Source organism: Rhipicephalus microplus, chromosome X, assembly GCF_043290135.1.
Source record: "Rhipicephalus microplus isolate Deutch F79 chromosome X, USDA_Rmic, whole genome shotgun sequence".
NCBI classification, from domain to species: Eukaryota; Metazoa; Arthropoda; class Arachnida; order Ixodida; family Ixodidae; genus Rhipicephalus; species Rhipicephalus microplus.
Window position 1 is genome coordinate 387,086,170 of NC_134710.1, and position 21,627 is coordinate 387,107,796.

Genomic DNA, 21,627 nt, shown 5'->3' on the forward strand with positions numbered 1-21,627 from the left:
AAATGACAATTGACCCGACGGATCTATGGCTAATTTTGTACGAAAACGTGACCTTGGATTTTCAGCACAGAAGCGCGTTCTCTAATATTTCCAATACTGTTCCTCCCATGCAAGCTCCACTCATGGCCTAAATATTTTAATCATGATAATGTGGATGAGTACGCTGGCTTTTGACAGTAGTGAGAACTGTTAATGATCGATACTTGACGCAAATTCATCATAAGCATAGTGTATAAGTTTTCGTGGGGAGGTGCTGTGTACCGTTTGGATGATGTTGAGAGCATCTCGAAGGAAGGGTCGCTTCAGAATATTCGAATATATGACGCATCAGTAGCTGCGTGCAGTGAGTCAGAGAGGAAACATAAATGCTTTTTTTTCTTACCTTTGAGCTACCACTTGGCTTATGAAGTTCCGGTGAGTCCAAAGAACACCTTTTGGCAAACCCGTGGAACCACTGGAGAAGATGATTGCCAACACCGAGCTTCCGCTAAGGTTCAAGGTGGTTTCCTGCTCCACCAGAGAAGTCTGCTTTAATTCTGATAGACTCAGGGCGCCTTCGTAGGTGCCACTTGTAACAAAGAACATCTGAAGAAAAAAAAACGCAGCACAATACAAAATAAATTATATGGCTTGAGATTGCAGCTGCGCCTGCTTGTACAGCTAAGTATCTTCTTTTGAAAAGTACGCCCTTTGGCCGCTTTATGTTTGCTTTGGCTTCGTTTTTTTGCGTTGGAATGTTCTTTTTAGCTTTGGTTTCAGAGTTATTCTTTAAAAGCACTTAAGTGAAATTTTGCGATGCCTTTGGCGTGTCGTAGCGACTCAACAGACTTAAAGTACCCCAAAATGCGCTCTGGAAAAACGGCGCACTGTCCCCCACCCTCCCCTTCAGCTTCCTACCAAGCGTGTCGTTTTTGCATTAGGTTCTGATCGTGAGTAAAAAGAACGGCTGTAACCCTCCCTCCCCGCGGTACCTCCCAACCCCACTCCAAGCGGAGAATTTTCCGCATAGCCTTGTACATTAGTCAAATTGGAGCAATCAACTATGCGTGGTATAGCTAAATATACACTGCATTTTGCGCATAATATGAATTCTTTCCCACTACACCAGTTTCAGTATCAATTGTGTCGATAAGAGTACCGGAGCATGGTGGAAATAAGAGTACCAGAGCATGGTGACTTCTCAATGTAAAGCTTAACGCCAACTATATTCCCTATTTGTTAAACTGCGATGAAAAGTTTCATGGATCTGTCAGCTCCGAAATTGTGTTTATCTGGTTTCACTCATTTGGTCTAGTTTTAGGTCGGCCGAAAAGATCATACACGAGAAAAAGAAAACAAAGAGCAGTAATTTATTACACGTACTCGTAATCGGAGTACTCCATAAACAATCTGTAGATCTCAAGTGGGCGTGTAGACTATTTATAGCCGAAACCAATATTTCATTGCCAGAAGCATACCAGACATTGTGAGGACGGCTATTTATGAAACAGCTCTGTATTAGTGATATCGTAGGCTTCCTAGAATAAAACAGCCCATGGAAATTACTCTAACTGTTGTAAATAGGTAACTTAGCCGCATAAAGTTTATTTACATGTGTATTTATCCCCATCAAGACATAGCCTCAGTTTTCCTGCGTTCACGTAAACCACCAACTTTGTGAATGTTGCCGTCATGGAGTTGTAAAACAAGATGAAATCGATGATTATTCCTACTTTTTCTGCGTATTCAAGCTGAGTCTGCAGCTACCTTTTATATTGTGCAAAAGTACATTCCTCCTTTTAGGTTGACGAGGGAAAGAGCTGAGTGTTTATGCAATCAGTGAGTGGCTTAGTAAATACTTGTGACCCCGCATTACACGCGCACTAGAACTTTACTTGTATGAGAAAAAAAAGACACTCATTCATACGGCAATCAGATAGGCTATTGCACTTATCCAAATAATATTAGCTTCGGTGTCATTGCCGAACAACTAAGTGCTCATGAAAGCAACTTTTCCTTCTGTTTCCATGAATAAATGGAGCCTATCCTGTTAACGTTTGCTCTTGAAAAACAGGGAGCAGACTTTGTTACCTCCACTGATGAAAGGAATTCACAAGCAGCTTTCACTTTCTTCATGGTTTCGATGTCAGTGACAACAAATTTTGGTTGGCATTGCATTAACTCGCTGCGAATTTCTCCTAAAAAATAAAGAACAGAGACAAAGGTGAATAAAAAAGACAATGGTGTAAAGGTGTTATGATACAGTTTCAAACACTATAGATCGATCAGTTGGTGTTACGCCTACTCTTTCTATGCAAAAAAAAGAAAAAAAGACTCATATAAAATTTCTTATCAAATTGACGTGGCAAAAGGCGGAATAATAAAGGAACGAAACCATGTTTATGACTCTTTGTATTGCCCCGAAGGCACTGCGGTCCACAAATAGGGGAAGGAAACATCTTCTGCAGAAACAAATGCTATGTACGTATAGGAGTCGGCGCTGTGGGTGCTAATTAACAGGAAAATCAAAACATAAATAAATGAACAATAAATAAATGTTCCAGTTTCACCCGAGAAAGCTAAGCATTCACAACTATAGTAATGTAGTACTCGACTGCTGACCCGCAGGTCATGGGATTGAATCCCGGCTGCGGCGGCTGCAATTTTGATGTAGGTGGAGCTGTTGTAGGTCCGTGTGCTCACATTTAGGTGCACGTTAAAGAACCCCGGGGGGTTGAAATTTCCGGAGCCCTCCACTACGGCATCTCTCATAATTATATGGTGGTTTTGGGACGTTAGACCCCACATATCAATCAGCTATATTAAGGTAATAAACAACTACCAGAAGTGGGGTTCGCATTTCTACAGGCCCTGTAAGCTGCAGCAAACCGTACCCAACCAAATTAATTTGCGTGCACGAAGTCACGTGCGCACAAACGCGAACATACGCAACTCTACAACCACGTTTCACCCACACGAGGAATGATGGTGTGGTGAAGAGGCGGAGACCGCCAAGAGACAGTAGCGAACGCTTTGTTGGGCTTGTTTCACTGAGTAACGTGCCTTCAAAGCATGCGACTTTTCCACGTCTTTTGTGCTGGAGAAGCAGCAGCACATACTCACATGAATTGATCAAACATCTCGACATGCAATTTTCTTGTACCCGCCGTAGATTACATAAATCAGAGATTGCGTGAGTCACGTAAGTGCTTATCGGGTGGTGTATGCGTGCGTATATAGCTACGGCGGAACAGACCGGAAAAAAGTATGCTTACCCCGGCTGCAGTAGGCCGATGCGGTAGGCCCATCTGCTCGTCTAGGTGCATGGTAAAGAATCTCTGGTGGCCGAAACTTCTGGAGCCCTCCACTACGGTGTCTCTCATATTAGTATGGTGGTTTTGTGATGGTAAAACTAACATACCTGCTTACCCCTGCTCCCCCAACCGTGCGTGTTCCCTTGATCTTTACGAGGGGCGCAGTGAAGAGACGCTCGTCGAGCCTCCATCCTTCTCGGCTCGCCATCGCAAGCATTTCACAGCACCCACTCAGCATTCTGCTTATGGTAGCGTAAGAATGTTACCACTATAGGAGTTTGTACGGAAAAATTTGGCAATAGCCAAAAATTCTTAACAGTGAAATTTTCACCTAATAGGCACCGAAATTCAAGGCCAATAAGAATGAGGGTAATTAGTTTTAGGGGCAAAGCATTATTTAGATAAAGGGTGAAGCATTCATGTTTTCGCCCTCATGTGAGACACAGGAAGAGGAGGAGGAAAAAGTAGGAGGAAGGACCGGGAGGCATTTCTATCATGTACGGCCCGTTTCTGCAGTAAAATAGTGTGACTTTACACTAAAGCGAAATATTGCAAAGTAACCGTCAATTGTGTTGCATTTTGTTCCTTATTAGAATGCGTGATCAACAGAAGGAAACTCCATTTTATAAAGCGATTTTCTTTTTCAGGATAGAATCTCAGCTGTTCTATATCTTGATCTATATTTCGATTTTCGATTTTCTTCGCTCTATCATTAAGCGAGATTGCGGAACTACTTCCCTAAGTGTCAATGAAATAAATGAAGCAAAGGAGACCGAAATGTGCGTATGCATGAGCACGCAACCTCTTCTAAGCAATTGGCCTGCCGAAGCAGTGTAACATACCTTCATTGAGACTTGGCTTGATGAAACTGGCAACGCCACCAGCAAAGAATGTGCCGCATAAGGCGACTATTAGCTCGCAGCTGTTAACGCAATGGATTGCGACAACGTCTCCCTGTCGTAGCCGAAACTTTTGAAGGCCAGTAGCTACACGGCGGCTGGCATCCAACAGTTCGCCGAAAGTGTACTGCATCCCCATCCTGACGTCTACCTGCAAATAGATAGAGCAGTGTGTATGCTGTAGATTTAGAATTGTGCACGTGTGTAATAGAAACCAGCCCCGCCGCGGTCGTCTAGTGGTTAAAGTACTCGGCTGCTGACCCGCAGGTTGTGGGATCGAATCCCGGCTGTGGCGGCTGCATTTCCGATGGAGGCGGAGATGTTGTAGGCCCCTGTGCTGAGATTTGGGTGCACGTTAAAGTACCCCAGGCGGTCGAAATTTCTGGAGCCCTCCAAAGCGGCGTTTCTCATAATCATATGGTGGTTTTTGGACGTTAAACCCCCCAAATCAATCAAATCATGTAATAAAAACGAAAGGTTAGTTGCAGCAGAGACAAAGCCTCTTTTTTTTCCCTTGAGAGCTCAGCGATTTCGAAAAAAAATAGTGTTCACGCATATATGTCCTTTATGCATGGATCTGAACATCTTTGCCGTGACTAACATATCTTGAGAACGTCTCCAAAGTCGTTGAACGACTTCTGTGATCGGCCGCCATGGTAGATAAGTGATTAGGGTGCTTGGCGGCTGACTCGAAAGACACGAGTTGGACTTTAGCCATTTGAGTCGTATTTCGGTAGAGGTGAAATGGTAGAGGCGTCTGCACATTGTGTTGTCAGTCCACGTGAATCAACACCAAATAGTGGATATACCTAGGGCCCTTGACTACGGCGTACCTCATAATGTAGCCATCTTTGATGAAGTAAAATCCCAAGTGTTATCATTCTCAAATATTTTGATGATAATTGGTTTTTTATAATACCAAATGTGCAGCCCAAAAACAAACAGACGGAAAGCATAAATGAGGGCAAGCATATTTTTGCGGACATGCATAGTACCCACGTGATTAGGCATTAAGATGCTTTATCGCTTCCCAACATTTGCGATTGCATTTCAACAAAAGTTAATTTCATACTTGGTGTTAACTAAAATTCTCATATGACACGTACTGCTCACATCCAATAATCTCGCATCATTTTATGAAAACACGTATAGTATATCTGTTAATACGAAATTTCGAATATTAGGCATATGAAAACTTTGCCTATAGATTGTCCCCAATACAGATGAAGCCCAGGAAGCTAATACATCTGGAAGGAACACACACACACAAAACGCTGTGCTTAGTAAAAAAATTACACTTTTTTCGCGCTTGACTCGAACACCCCAACGAGGGGCCTCGACCTGCTTCGACTGACACTAGAGCCACGCGTTGGGCGTGGCATGTTTGCTGCAGCCAATGATATGTGGAACTCAGGTCAGTAAGAGACTTGCGGTTTTGCCTGACCGGCATGACAAATGCATCCGCTTGACAGGTCTATTTCCGCCGCGTATTGCTCTTGGTTACGTACGTTTCTGATACTGGTTACCTCACGCTTTCGGCAATCAGCCATTGCGTGCGGCAGTTTCCGCAGCTTTCTTTTTCTATATCGCACCTGGCGGTTAAAAAAAATATTGTAATGAGAAATCGGAGTCAACACACGTTCAGAATGTATGTGAACGTTTGCAGAATGAAAGCCAGATTCGATGTATGGCGAAGCAAACAGCAAGGAGCAAGTCATGTTGTACATAACATGGATGTCTTTATTTACATGTAAAAATCTGTCATTTATGTTTGTGACGCAGTCGCATCACGCATTATTATTTTGGGTGTATCTCAAACTTTCGAAGAGACCTTGAGCACATCATCAGCATGGTAGGCAAATCACGTTATACATGTTATTCATGTCGTTATTTTCATTATTATCACCAGTTATTTATGTTGGTCATACAGTGAAGTCACGTAATGTTAATTTTTGTGTATATAAAGCGATAGCGAAACAGGTGCGAGCGCGCCATGAACATTGCAACATTGGAAGAAAGGAATATTGTACATGTCATGTCATAATTTTTAGGTTACTTGTCATTTGTTTTACGATCCGTCATTTATGTTGGTCGTACAGACACATCAATTGATCATTAAAAAATTTAGTGTATTAAAGATACCAAAGTGGTCGTGAGCGTACAGTGAGCGTGGCGTGCAAGTCAGGTTAGAGATTGCATGTCTTGATTCCCATCCTACCAATTGTCATTTGCGTTCGTGAGGCAGTCACCTCCAGCAAGATCAAATTTGGTGTATATAAAGCTCACGATATGGCCACGAACGCGCCATGACGTAGCATATATATCATGTTGTGCATGGCTTGCTCGTCATGATTTTCATATTGACACCGGTCAGTTGTGTGGCTCATGCAGAAATGTCTCATCATGTTACTTTTTGAAAGTATCGTCTTAAGGAAACAGTCGCAGCAGCGCACTACCGCCGTGATGTACCAACCACACCATTCATGACAAATTTCTCATAAGTTGCATTATATTACCAGTCAACAACGTTCCTCATACGGTCATGTTAGGCAATGCAAATTTACGTATAAACCTCGTTTACGCACACTATGGAGAGCACAGAGTCATAGGCGGCTAGATATATAGACAGATGCACTCAAGGTTGCTGAAGTTCGTTAAGAAATGCTTCAGAATTAGAGTAAGTCCAAAATGTGCTTAATATGTGTTTGCTATGATTTCACAATATATGATTTTTTTAGAATGGCAGCTGTGGTTTAAAACTCAAAAGGAGCGTGAGCTGTCGCACAGAATCGTTTATTGCCGTAAGCAATCAGCAATGAATTTCAAGGGGACGTGAGAAGACAAACATGAGTAAAATATGTCAAAAGCAGACGTGCCCAGTTAAGTGTAGTTGACCTGCCGGCCTGACAGAAGTGAAACAAAAGTTTCGAGTGAAATCAACCAGCGCTCTATCTATGAGTAACTGTAACAAACATACCAAGCCCTAGGCTTGGCTGCGCTGGCGTTAGTTGCAGCTCGTTGAAACGTGTCGACGGCTGATATTCTATAGAATACGCTACCCGTAGCCTCCAGAACTGTGCAAGCCCGACCTTGTAGTAACAGCTATGAATAGCATATAAACAATTGGTACGTCATAATGGGAAGCTCGCCTACTTTTAGGGGCGAAACTTCTCAGAATCTAAGCTTGTTTTCCGCTGTGGCCATGGTATGCAACCACTGCAATGGCTAGCCAGGGCTGCCCATGTGGCGCACCTAAACTTACACGAAGCGTCGCCCTGGCGAGCTGGCTCAGAACCAGCTAGCAGGACAGAGGCGCCACGAGTTGTAGTACGAGCATGTTTAAGCGTGCCCTCGTACACATTGCGTGTGCTGAAACGCAAGGTCAAAATCATGCGACACTCCCCTACCTCCGCTTAGTCCGATGTGAGTCGGGTTGTAAGTACTTTGGAACGCGAAAAACCCGAAAATATTTGGACTCTTCGCTGAAAACTGTGACGCAGCAGGTGAGCAGTGATGCCAGTGAATATGCTCCGCTAAGCTTTAAGCTATGTGGTGCTCGCGGTCAGATACCTTCGGGAGACGATGTTGTCAAGTGGACGGGCGCTGTCCGTTATGAAGTTCGTATATGACGTGGAAGAAACAGTGTGACCTTTCGACGCATTCCCAAACATTGTACGGCGTAAACATATACGCAAGTGTGTTCAAATAGCGCTTGCAAAGCTGGACGTAGTGTGCAGTTTGCTCTATGTTCACAATTTTAAGTAAAATAATAGTTTCTCAGGTAGCAGTGAGAAATAATTTGGCCCAGTGACAGTTGTTTTGAGCGAGAACATATAATTCGCGTATTTTGAATTGTCGCAGCTCTAGCACTATATATAATACAGCAGCTGTTTTGCTACCCGCGTTCTTTCACAGAGTGTTCAACAGCTAACCTGAACGAAAAAATGCTCGTATCGCTGTTCCCTTATTAACTTTTTGAAGCTGACGGCGAATCGTGAAATTATTGTCTAGGACAAGCGTCACATGAAAGGCCAGTGTAAGGTCGATATTTGTTGTATTATCGGAAATGCAAACATGTCACAGTGGTTGTGTTTTAACGAAGCCGACTTGTCATCGTCTGCAGACTATTTGCAAGGTTGCGGTCGGCCGTTGTCTAAGCCTTATACTTAAAAAATGCCTTTGAACAATCTGGTGGTAATTGGCTTCGTGGTAGTTCTGTAATTGACATGCATTGTGTACACAGTAATGGGATATACGTAGATCATCACTGTTTTTCTAGAACTCATCGTCTTGTAACCTCTCAGCTATATTACCATGTTTACTAAAATGTGAATTGAGCTTTTTTTTAGATTTTTGCTACAAAAGCTGACCTTCTCAAACCGAATAACAAATTTCAGTTTTCTTTTCTTTCTAGACGTGATAAAATGTCACCCCTCATGTTAAAATCGTGGTCGTGTTACAAATGACTATATACGGCATGTGTGATATAAAGTGTGGTTCTTACGCAACCTACTTAGGTTTTCATGTACTTTCTTGAACGTTTTCAAGGCAAGTTTTATTTAAAATACTCGTGATCTTTTTTAGAGCACGAGCTTATGTGCATTGGTAGAAATAAACATCGGAGGGTTCGAAATATACATGGTCTAGATTATATGTTCCTTTTGATAAGTGCTATTTGTGGTTATGGCATCTGTGAACACAAGGACCCAGGTAACGCAGAACGTTGAGTCAATAAAGTTTGAGTGTAACGAATGTGAGGGAACGTTAGACGGTAAAATTTAACATTGCACGGACGTTTATAGCATTACGTTGCCATAACACAGTGTTTTTAATGTTGCCGCAAGATTCAAATAATCACGTTGTCCTAAAGGGTTGTTTTTAATGAGGAGGCAACAACATTCAATTTATCACGTTGCCCTAACGTGATGGTATTAACGTGGCAGCAACAATCGAATAATCACCTTGTATCAACGTTGTATATAGACATCAAGCCCATGTTTAACAGCGAACGTAGACAAAACATGGAGAACATAATCGCTGAAACATCTACTAGCACACATGGAAACGTTTCAACTTCGTGTACTTATTTTGGTACCGGCATACACCAAGAGAGATACGAATATTAGTATTACATCTGTCGCTTTGCGTGGAGAGGAATTTTATTTTTAGAATCTTTATTTTCACTTTGCGCCTTTTTTGTAATTCTTTTGTTGTCAATCTTATTGCGTGTTTTTTACTAGCATGTGAGACAATGTGTGTGCGCATGGTTTTATAAGTTTACATATTTCGCAGATTTTCCGAGAATAAAGTTAGTTGCGAGTGAAACCATTTCTGTTCTGTTCTGTCCTCAGTTTTCTTACTCGGGGATATGCATCTTTATAAAAGTAAGTAAGCATGTGGCAAATAGCCCAACAGCATGACTTGAACCAGTTCTGAATTTTAGTAACTATTGTTCTACGCACAGCCTATAGATGGGAATTGTATTGCATTCGAAAGCTTACATTCTCCAGTTTCTAATGACAGCTAGTATTGTCGCCTAGTCTGAAGCGGTTTCGCACAGCACTCAAAAGATTGCAGGCAAAGACCAGTGCTTTTGCTCTACTAGCCTCTTGTCACTAGAAGTATGGCAAAACTGTTCAACGTAACCAAATTAAATTTACTGAGCCTCTTCATAAAGTATTATGCATTATTTCTTTGAAGAGATGTATCCAGTAAAGCAATCAAAAAGTATTTCAATAAAAATGGGCAGAATAATGTATGTTTATGAGTGAATAACCTTTTTTTTTCTTTTTTTGAATAGAGCAACAATATTGATTGGGTTTCCAGGCTACAACGTACCTATTGTTTAAGCGAAGTTGTTTTGCGTTCTGCCGAATGGCTCATGAATAATAACTGCTTGAAATCACAAATTTATGGATCCACTTGATCAGGAATTACCGAAGAGGCGGAAAAACTATACAAGATGAAAATCTAAAATTTTCAATATTAAAGCAGCAAGCTTTTCAATGCAGAGAAAATTGTCAAAAGGTAATTAGAATAATGTAAGACCGAGTGAATTTAGCTCACTTTTCTGCTCGATAGGTTTGTGCAAATTTACTTTTTTCTTTTATTGCTAATTCACCAACATCGCACATTAGCAGCACTATGTCATGTCTTGTAATTACCATTGCACACTAATTTTGCATAGAAGCACCTAACTCAAAAGATTTTCTGCAAATAATAAGTATTGCAAACATTTTTTGGTTGTGGCGTCATCTGTAAAAGGAACCATGAAGTTGTCTCGTGTCAGTTCTAACGTTTGTCAAAAGTGATGCCACTAAACACGACTCTGTCACCGAAACACGTATGGGTTATTGCTGCTGATTCCAGACTTCAGTGTCTATCCAATGGGGTAAATTTAGTCGCTATATCCCCAATGCACAATGTAATCCCAAGACTTTACTGAAAAAAAACACAGAAAGAAACAGAGCGACAGAAAGAAAGAAGGGAACAAAGCATGCCACATTCCTGACCAAGTGGTTTGGCAACTGTGCCGAGAATTCCAGGACCTGCTTGGCTGCTCGCCTTTCTAGACAGGGGACTGCAGAAGCGTTTCTGAAGTACACAAACAACTTGACCTTGCCTTCTTGTAGACTTGTAGGACATTACCTGGCCACATTCCTGACCAAGTGGTTCGGCAACTGTGACGAGGATGCCAGGACCTGCTTGGCTGCTCGCCTTTCTAGCCAGGGGACTGCAGAAGCGTTTCTTAAGTACACAGACAACTTGACTTTGCCTTCTTGTAGACGTGTACGACATTACCTGGTGGTCTCTCCTTCGCGGAGTAGTGAGGAATGTTTGGCAGTGTGGGTTCCACGTAGCAGTGGTTGAAGGGTAGTATAACATTGGAGCATTTTGAGAGACTAGCCGGCACATGCGAAGGGGTGGTGACATGACGTGCTTCACGTTTTTTTTTTCTTGGGATAGGAGGGGAGGTCACAAGGTCAAGCGACCTCGATAAACGTCGCACTATGTGGCGGCAGTTGCTAACAGAGAGGTAGCTTGAATCGTCTGCAAATAATTGTTAAAAATACTGAGCCCGCGAGGTTTTTTTACCAGTGCGTGGCGGATAACTACAGAGGCTACGGACCCCCAGTTTTGATTTCGGTGACCTCTATGGAGGCGCTTTCTGACTGTAAAGGGGCCCATTGACAAGTTTGTGGATAGTTTGCGGTCAAGTTGGTGGAAAACGAACTTGCATGTGCACAGTAACTATAATGTAAACTGTGAGGTAATGAGCCATATTTTCCTGACTGCCGCAAAAAGTGTGGATGGTTGTGTGATCTCTATAGCATTCCCAGCCACGCGCAGGAAAACAAACTTCAACTTTCATGACGCCTTCTGAAGTTTGGAAACAATATTTTCAGTATGTCAGCTTTTTGATAAAAAAATTTGTTTGCTAGCGTAATATTTGCTGCAGTGACTGGTCTAGCAGGGAGATAACAGAAATAAAGCTTGAACTGCACGAAATAGACAAGACGGTAACCATTTACCTCTAGCAAAGCTAAGCTTTGGAAAATAATTTGTTCGCTCATGTAGGTCATGGTATATCTTACTTTCTAGGCACCCGGCCTTCACTGACAAAAGCGGGACATAATGCATTTACTCTCAGCATCGGCCACCGTAGACACCTATCAAATGAGACGTTCGCAGACAACGTAGACGCACTCGAGCGTATTTCTCGAATGAACTTCGTCGAGTGCTCACTGGGTGCAGCCCCAAAGTGTGAGCCGCCTATTCCCCTGCACCTCTCAAATGACAAATACAATTCCCGTACTGGTTTTGCAGCTTCCACTCGCTAAGCCAAGTGTCCCAGTCAGCTAGCGTGTTGTCCAGACACTCAAGTTCGTAAAACCACAAACCTGGTGGGAGGGGGGAGGCAATTTCAAGTTTGAAGCAAAAAAATTTGAACCTTGAAAAAAAAAGACTGCACATGAGTTCACATGCACATATCACATGCTAGTGCTATGAGTACTCCCTTAGGTAGCACTAAGGAAGCAATCGTTCCGTGTGATCACTTCGTATACCACACCACTGTGCTGCTGTTTTAAAACTGGGATGAAAATATCTGCAGTACCATGTGCACAAACTGATCAGATTCTTGCAGGTCTACCGTCGAATTCGTGAAAGCCCAGTAAGTGCGCCGGTGTGGTGCCAAATTTCCCTCCCGATAAGACAAATCCCAGTAGGTGCGCAGGTGTGGTGCGAAATGTCTGTCCCAATAAGACTCCCAAGATCCCACATGCGTTTGTCTTAGAGGATTTGAACGCCTAAGCAGCCATCACTTTCTCCTCCTTGGTCGACTGTATTCTCACGCCAATAGCTTTCTGCACCTTATGTGGTTTGTCAGTTTCTCGGGGATCTGCCCAATTTAGACCAAGCGTCAATGTCACGTGATGACGTCATTATTTCAAAAAATTTTGGTTATCTGTGATGTCCACCAATGATTTTATTAAGTATTTGTGTAGACAGCATCAGGTGGTTTTCGCGCTTGATAAGTCTTCTAAATTTTTCCCACCATGTGTATTGTGCTGTTCATTTTGTAAGAGCGCACGAATAATATTAACTTTTCACAGTGAATTGAATACTACCTAAGGCACATCAAATTAAATACCTACTTTTTGGATTAGAAATCTAAGTGAATATGATATCACTAGATTTGTTGTTCAAAGTTCCACGGGTACAATTTGCATCTGTCTTATGATTTATTTGCGGTGCGAGGGGAACTCATCTTATAGCTGAAAGAATCGACTTTCATATATTTCACTAAATCTGAGCACTGCACTCGTGTATGTAAGTGTGAGACCGCCCTCTAAGTACGAATGTTGCGCTGCTTGACCCGATCTTTTCCTCTGTCTGCTCAGCACGCTTGCACCACATGATGACCGATGTCACCCCGATACCCATTTATATTCTTGAAGGTTTCAAGTAGCTATGTGAGGAAGAAAAAGAAAGTTGCAACCGATACATCTGTTTAGCGATGCATGAGGCTAGTGATGTTTTGGCTGCCCAATTCTTTCCACCAAATATGACTATGAAATCATCATTTTTTTTGCTCACTCCAAGGCATAAAAAAGGTGCTTTGTGCAATGATAGCCAGGGAGTAGTAAAATATAGTTTTCGTTGTAGCTTCTGTATGTAGTGACATAAGTATCAAGCGAACCATACAAAACACCCGCGGTATATGTTCAGAGGGGTTAAAAAACTCTGTTAAAAGGAATGCCAGAGCACGTGTCATCTGCTCTGGTGTTGATTTACAAACTGCCACATCTAGTGGCCACATGATTAAGTACAAGAGGTGACAATTACTATTTCCTAAAACGAGTGTACAAACCTCGACAGCTATCCCTCGTGTCTCTCAACTCACTAAATTCCCCCTGTAGGGTTTCTAGAGCGAATATGACATGCAGAGGCAGTGAGTAATGCTACCGACTGGAGAGTAAAGCCTCGAAAAGGGGGCCATCTTAGCACTTCTGTTGAAAGAAGAGTGTACGATGTAAACCAAAGGTGGAAAAAGGGAAGTACAGAACAGGAAGCTTACATATACAGCAGGGACGTCAGACATAATGTTCATCAAGGTGCAGCCTCACAAAGAGTGGTGTGCAGCTGTGGCCTGCTAGCAATGTTTCAAAAATACCGGTACATCTTCAGAAACGCTGGAAGTAAATACTTTATTGGAGCGGAAGCTGTTCTGAAGTGCAATTTTGATGCTTTCGTTCTTTTTTTCCTCTTTTTGTTCAGTATGCTTTAAGCTCTGACATAGGCATTATCAAGTGATGCATATTAGAGTAATTTGAGTGAGATGGTATATTGTAAGCGAAATGTCGTGAAATGCAGGTATGCTGTTGCGTTGCACGAGGCAAAATGTTGCTAACACAAGTTATACCATTATAATGAAGGTTAGGCGTACCTGAGCTAGCCATGTTTAGTTGTGAATTTGCAGCTTAACACGATATTCAAGGGAATGCCTCTGCGAAGCCACTGATACAGTGTCTCCATGATGAGGAAGTATATAATTTTTTAATCTTATGCGATAAAGTGTGAAGCGAAAAATCCAAGCTGGTGCTATTCTTGAAAAAATTCGGAAATTTTACTTAGGGCAAATGCGTGAAATTTGATCAAGTTTGTTTTGATGCTTTAAATTTAGAAGGAGCAATCTGATAGAGTGAGCAGCACTCGTTGAGCTAACTACTAACCAAACATTTTGTGGTCAACTGTTGCACTTCTTGAATTAACACAGGTGGTGTAGCCAAATAGAAGAGACCCATAGATAACAATTTCCAAAAAATAGCAGACTGACAATAGCATTTTATGGGATGGTAGATTATCAGTAGTCAACACATGGCATGAATGCTGAGTAGCAATGTTTATTTTGCCTCAGGAGGGAATTATGTACGCAAAGATAGAAAGCAAGTCTATAAATATTTGTTTTTGTTTGAATATATTTTTCTCTGGACATATTTGAACATATATCAAAGTAACCTGGAAATAAAGCTCTGCTCCTTAGTGATTATAATATATACTCCGACTTTGCACAAAATTTAAACAAAAACTACACAAACATTTCTCCTCCTATGAGTGTGGCATCCTCAGTGTGCAGTGGCACCAAATGTGTGGAGGTGACCAAGTTCACTGATTGTCTCATATGTGTTTACTCATCCGTATGAAGGCCGTGATTGTTGTTGCACGATGACGGGGCACGACAGTCTAATTACGACTCGAAAAGCTTTCTCTTCCCTTTATTTTGTTCTCGAGCCAGCGTCGTCCAATTATGGAAGTCGAAGGCATGCCCCATTTTCAAGCAGGGTTTGACGAGCTTGTCTGAGAATGGGCGGCTTTTGTGATGTCCCCTTTATGTTCATTCAAAATTCATTGACCACTTTCTGCCAGTTTTCTGATAAAAGTGGTGTTGCAAGCACCGCACAGAAACCTGTAAATAACCCTGTTGTGATCATTCGCAGGGGTGCTGTCTTTGAGCTTACAGAGCACGTTTACCAAGGTACAATGGGGCTTCAAAATTGCTTCATTCCCAGTGGGCGTAGTGCTATCGAAGATAGCCGAGAAAACCTTACGGAAAAGACATAAACATTGGGTTTTGTGTTTTCTCACAGCCTACTTCTTGTTCCCTTTTGCATGTGCTTCTGGGTGTCATTGTTATACCTGCTTGGATAATGAATTCGTTACAATTCACCAACCACGTTTTCCATCTATATGACTGCAAGCACTGATCAGTTATGTATCCGTCACCACAAGGATGAGTGAAATAGGCAGGAAGAGACCAACAGGGCTGAAGCAGGAAAAAGCATACATTGCAAAAGCCACCCATGCCACGCAATATAAGACAAAACTCGTCGAACACTGCTCGACAATGGGACATGCCTTCGACTTCAGTAATGAGACAACGCTAGCTCGGGAACAAAAGTGGGGCAAGAGAATTTTTCTCGAGTCGTGATTCATTAGTAAGACAAGTTGTCGTGCGACAACGACCGCGGCCGCATGCTAAGCGACATACGAGACAAGCAGCAAACTGTGTAACCTCCGCTGATTTGGTGCCAGGGTATACTGAAGATGCCCCCTGCATATTTTGCGAAACGTGTACATGGTTTTTGCTATATTTCGCTGTGTTAAGTACGAGTCTATAATTTATTCATGAACTGGCCTGCCTTTTGGAACGTTCTTAAGTCTGCTGCTTAGTTATAACTCTTCTTCATACCATGGTGCACCAAAAAACGTGCTGATAATTTGATTTTGATGTTTTGGATGAATTTTTTTATTTTGTTTCAGGAACATATGCACGTGCCAGAAGAAGAAAATGAGCAGCAGAATTTCATCTTACTTTGCCACCAATGCAGCTTATCAGGAGTGACAGAAAGGAATACTACGCTGTGAATGCCATCTGTTTGGTAAGCACCATAATATATGGCAATTTAAAACTACTTACAATTTTTTGTGCAACATTTATATTAACTCAGTGAACATTGCCACCCTAAAAATAACTAGGCAGACTGAATATGTTTGAGCTGAAGAACTGAAATAAGACCGTGAATATGCTCAAAGTGTTGATACTTTGCCATCATAAATGAGTAAGGAGCCAATGATTCAGCTCAAAATAAAGCTCCACAAATTTCATGTCTACACTATTTATGTTTCCTCACTGCTGTGTTTTTTCATTGCTGGATTGTTACATAGCTTTCTGTCATTCCTGGCACATCTTTCATAAGATGTTGCAGACAGATTTTGTCAGCCGATTCTCTGCATTTTCTAAAGAAGTGTTCCCAAATAATTATTTTATTTGCTTGAGAAGCACTAAGATGGGTCTAATCACTTGCTCTTCATTATGCAGGCCCTGATATCCAACTGATTGCCTCACATCATGGCTTGTTCCACGGTCGTCACAGCCATCACCCTTCAATTGCTGTTTGCCGACATCGTCGACAGTGTACCCATCTTCGGCGTACCCTGACCTGGCGAGCTTGTTCACTCTAGTTCAACCACAATGGCAAATTCGCGAGTAAAAACTGGCAACTTCTATATGCTGCTAAGTTTGCATATGTGAACTCTACTAGGCATGTGAACTGTTTTGGCGGTATGGCAGTTAGTTGCTTCTCTGATGGTGATGCATGTTGGTGTCCATTTGTCATTATACTCTAAAATATTGCATTTCCTGTGCCTGCTGCTGTTCCTGTGGCCAGAAGTATGATTATATATTTATCCATAGTTGACATTTATGACGTTATATTTTTGTCAGAAATCGGTACTCGGTCAAAATACTCGTTCTGAATACCTTCGAAAAATCAACTTCCTTCCTAATGACTTCCGCAAACAAGCGAGTGTACTTTGCCACTTTTCCAAAGATGCGCAGAACCACTCGCTACAGTGTATCAAGTTGGAAGCTGCATACTTTTCATATCCAAAGAAGTTGAAAAGCAAAAATTATTGGCAAACACTATACTAGAAATGCTTAAATGAAAAACACTAGACAGTTGTGCAGAGCAGCGCATAGCAATCTAAAGATAACTTGAGCTTTCCTCTAGATACAAACTAATAAAATCTGGACTGTATGAACAAGAATGGTGTTGACAAGGCTGTTCATTCATTTATGGCCCAATGGACAAAATGACAACAACTTGGTAATCAACTGAACAGAAAATAGTTGCATGCCTTGTGTATTCGTTTCGTTATATATATTTCTCGCTTGGTTGTGGCTGGCAGGTCACTGTTTTGCGTGAATTACACTAAGCAGATGCTCTATTGATCGCGTTTCGCTTTTTCTGACCAGGTATAGGCTACTTTAACTTTCAAAGGCGTATTTTTTATCTAATCAATCGGCCACAATTATAGAGCCGCTTTTTACCGTATGCATGTCAGGCAGTAATTATTAAGTTCAGTTGCTTTCAAACTGATGAGCTTTTTTTGATGTGCAACATGTTTTCCTACACAGATACCGGCAGGTTTTTCTGTTTAGCTAAAAATAAGTTTGTTTTGAGCCTTTTAAACTCCATCAAAATTTTCAAGCTTTATCTGAGTGGGCTGTGCCAGTTTTTCAACGCTGCTATAATGTCTCTGTTCATGAAATCATGGCATAGACAGTCAACAGCAGTGGCAACCATTATTTCAGACAATGCAGGCATCACTGTTGGAAAATTACCGACAAGGCAATGGCTGTCTATCGCATTTTTGTCATCCTATGTATTTAGCACTTAACAGTTTCGCCAGTGTCTTCCTTGCCTTTTCGTTTTCCCTGTGATATTGTATATACTATAGATAAAAGCTTTTTTCGTCAAACTTTTTCTAAGATTGTATGAATAAGTTGTGTTTTCATTTTACACCTGTATTTGTTTTTTATGACCCAACAGTCGACATAGAATGAAAGAAACTTGCAACGTGCCTTGTTTACATTTATTACTGAATGCTTAAAATGTGTTTTGTAACACTCCCATTCATATCTTTCTCTCTGACAACAAAAAATGAATAAGAAGTAAGTAATCTTCGCGAATAATTGTCTTCTTTTTTTTTCATACGGCATTCAGGCCCTTTGGCATGTTCTTTAGTCTTACCGACATGCAAAAGTCTGTTTTGACATTTTTATAGCTGGGCTGTTCCAACACCACTTGTTTATGCATGTACCGATGCCTTGATAAAGAGCTGTTAGGGAACAGTTTTTGTGCAAAGACAATAATAATGCACTTTTTCACACCATACCAGAGCTTTTTTTCTAGCCTAAAGCATCGGGGCGGTTCTCGTAAAAAGTAAACAAGCATTTTATTAATAATGCACACACGTTAGTATAAATTTTCGTGCACGCCACGTGAAAGTCAACACGTCATACAGCAATGTTGACATCATGTTGCTGTTATGCTGACATCACGTTGCTGGTATGTTGACATTACGTTGCTGGTGTGTTGCGAAAGCATTGCCTTAATGTTCAAATTGTGATCCCGGACGTTCCCATATCGTCCTGAATGTTACAAGCAACGTAATCATGTGATCAAAAAACAGGACGTAAAGCGCTTTTAGGCAGCGTTGCTGACTGACATCTGTCCGTTTTCATTAAACGATGGGATAACATTCTGCGTTACTTGGGAATGACGCCGATTTCGAAGTGTTTATTTCGTCGTCCGGTCATTGCGCATGAAGACACGGTTCACGCTAGTATTTGTTTTTACGTCCGAATGTTTCCGGCCACGCTTGACAAAGTGGCGCTCCATGTCTGCATAAAATTCTGTGCTGGTTTCCCTTAGTCGAAACGTATGTGACACACACACACACACACACACACAAATTTACAATAAATTTCAACGTAGACGTAGCCATAATATATGGCAAGAGATTAATGTTCCCGCCGAAAGGGAGCTATCGAGCGAAACGTTCACGAGTTATTCTATACTAAAATGTCCCTAGATGTTGAGGCTTCTCGAAGAAACCTGTGAGACAAATGCGCACGAGGACTATTATATGCCCCGACTAATTAACTATAAAAACGGTATCATTCAACCGGCAAAATGGCCGGTTCTTGAATTCACAGGCTAGGCATATTCTCCCCTCCAGCGATTTCCTATATCCTCTTTGAATTGCCTAAAACCACAGGACGGCGAAATAAATTTACATATAGTTATACACTTTATAAACGTCACTCAATGTACATTACAAGAGGTGACGCTCAGTACTGGCTAATACGATGTCCAAAGATTCACCTACTCGTATATGATTCCCTTCGTGGAGATGGGCGGATTTTTTTCTTTGCTCTGCTATTACGCTCAGCATGCGTGGGCTACACCTTGCGAGCACATGGCCAAGTTTAGTGCAAGTTTGTGTAGGAAGGCCAATCGTGGCATATTTTCAAGTTATAGGGAGAAAGTTTGGCATTCCTATGAGCATGCATTATTTCATATTGCTTGTTTTCACCCTCATCATCCTTTATGATAAGCTCCCTTTTTCCACTTACTTAGGTTTAGCGAAGAAAATTTCAAAAAGTGTTTGTCAAGCCGTAGCGACACTTATTGCATTCGAAGCTGATATCCCAACAGGGCAAACCTAAAGGGAAAGATCAAGCAAGAGGAGGTGGTGCGCACTCACAGGAACCACAAAATCTTACCCTAATCACTAGAAAATGTGCTACTTCAGCGTCACTGTAAAACTTTCCAGGGAGGTTGGCCACGCGCTATCGCTGTCTACCTAACACTGCGCTCAATATTTGTACAAGCAACGCGTGCAGTTGCGACTCCTTCATATAGTTGGTATATTTTATCATATATGCGGAGCATAATTAAGCGTTAATATTGACAAGGTGGTTATATGCAAATCTACTGCATTCATAAAGAATTTAGATTGTTTTTTGGCCATTGTGTGTAATGATGACGAAAACGCCCTAAATTATGAAAGTAACTCGCTTACCAGCGCCTTCTGATCTGCGTGTTTCTGCCAGACTTCGCTGAAGAAGGTTGCAAAGTCGACGTCTGGAATGGTGGCACCGATCACACGCGTTTTAACCACGTTGTCTTCAATGAAAGTCGATACGGTCGAAGTCATACTTTCTTCTCAGTTTCCCAGCGCGAGTGGGTTATGAGACCAAAGGGTTTGTGACAAAGGTGACTAGTATTACTGGCCTTCCACGGCAAAAGGAGTGATCTTGGCAGAAGACGGGCACGTGGAAACTCTGTGAAATGATAGAGGAGATAGAATAAATAGCGTGAATTAGACCAAATGTGCCAAATTTGGGGGACGCAGTCATGCAGCAGCACAATAACGAGGTTGAATAATATAGCAGATATTATCAAGCTCTGTGTCATTTGCGTTCTAACCGCTTATTATCATGTCATTGTCTTGCAGATTCAGTTCAAGTTGTTCGTCGTAGGGCATAGTATACGAAGGTTACTACAAGACTGCCATCATAAGGGTGTAGCGCTCATTGAGACAGAAAGTGCACAAATAATATGGCTGAGTAGCTATATATAATGAATGTATACGTAGATTTTATGAAATAAGCCATGTTGTTAAACGGCTTGCCTGGAATGATTATAGGTTTCTCACGAAACGCTATGGTCGTGACGTGAAGGCCCAGACCTAACAAAGTTCGTGCATAGAACTTCTACTAATGGCACATTCAATTCAATTCATTTATAATTCACAAGGAGATATGTATATCAGTTTTGTTATAAAGGCAGGGCCCCGCAACTCGCAGAGGAGTTGTGAATGAGACCCTTATGTCGTATTCAGTAATACAAACGCTAGAGTGTGCGAGAAACTAGTATGACGGGCATAAAATGGGGGTAGAATTCAAACAAGTGAAAATAATATGTACCAATGTAAGGGAACTTCACAACAGGTAAACGACTGGCGTTTTGTTAGGTCTGCTGGTAGTTTGTTCTAAACATGTGGTGCGGTATGTGTGAATGTAAATGATCTATAATTGATGCGAGACTTCTGAATGGTTAAAGTACTGGAGGTGACTGATCGTATCGGGTATAGGGTGTTTAGATAACTAATTTTTACGGATGGGCACAGTAAATTTTATGCATGATTTTATACAGCAATACACGAACAAGGTCATCGATGCATCTTTCCACCGGAAGAATGTTAGGTAACGAGTTTGCGAATGTAATTGAATCGGTTCGTTTTAGAAAGAAAATACCTCGAATCGCTGTGTTCTGTGCCGCGATAAGTGGCAATTAAGTGGTGGGGTATGTGAGTCCGTATATTGTAACGGCATATGTAATGTGTGAATGTATGAAACTGATATAGAGTGTGCGAAGGGTGTGCAAAGGACAAAATGTAACGCAGTTTATACAATATTGGTATCTTCTCATAGATAGTGCTGTTTCATGTATGTGTTTGTCAGTGTAACTTACTGTCGAGATAGACAGAGAAACTTCATGTGAGTAACTTGTTGCAAGGGA

The 21,627-nt window shown here is 41.6% G+C and overlaps 1 protein-coding gene across 1 annotated transcript in view; it reads right to left on the reverse strand.

The window, feature by feature from the left end:
• The window catches only part of LOC142777336 (luciferin 4-monooxygenase-like), an 81,072-nt gene extending 60,722 nt beyond the window's left edge, over window positions 1-20,350 (reverse strand). Inside the window, exons 1-4 of the mRNA XM_075881637.1 lie at window positions 20,126-20,350; window positions 4,136-4,343; window positions 2,071-2,177; window positions 383-585 (exon numbers count right to left, since the gene is read on the reverse strand). Coding sequence (XP_075737752.1) covers window positions 383-585; window positions 2,071-2,177; window positions 4,136-4,343; window positions 20,126-20,260 — 653 coding nt within the window. The 5' untranslated portion in view covers window positions 20,261-20,350. The remainder of the gene's footprint in view (window positions 1-382; window positions 586-2,070; window positions 2,178-4,135; window positions 4,344-20,125) is intronic.
• Window positions 20,351-21,627: the final 1,277 nt, after the last annotated feature.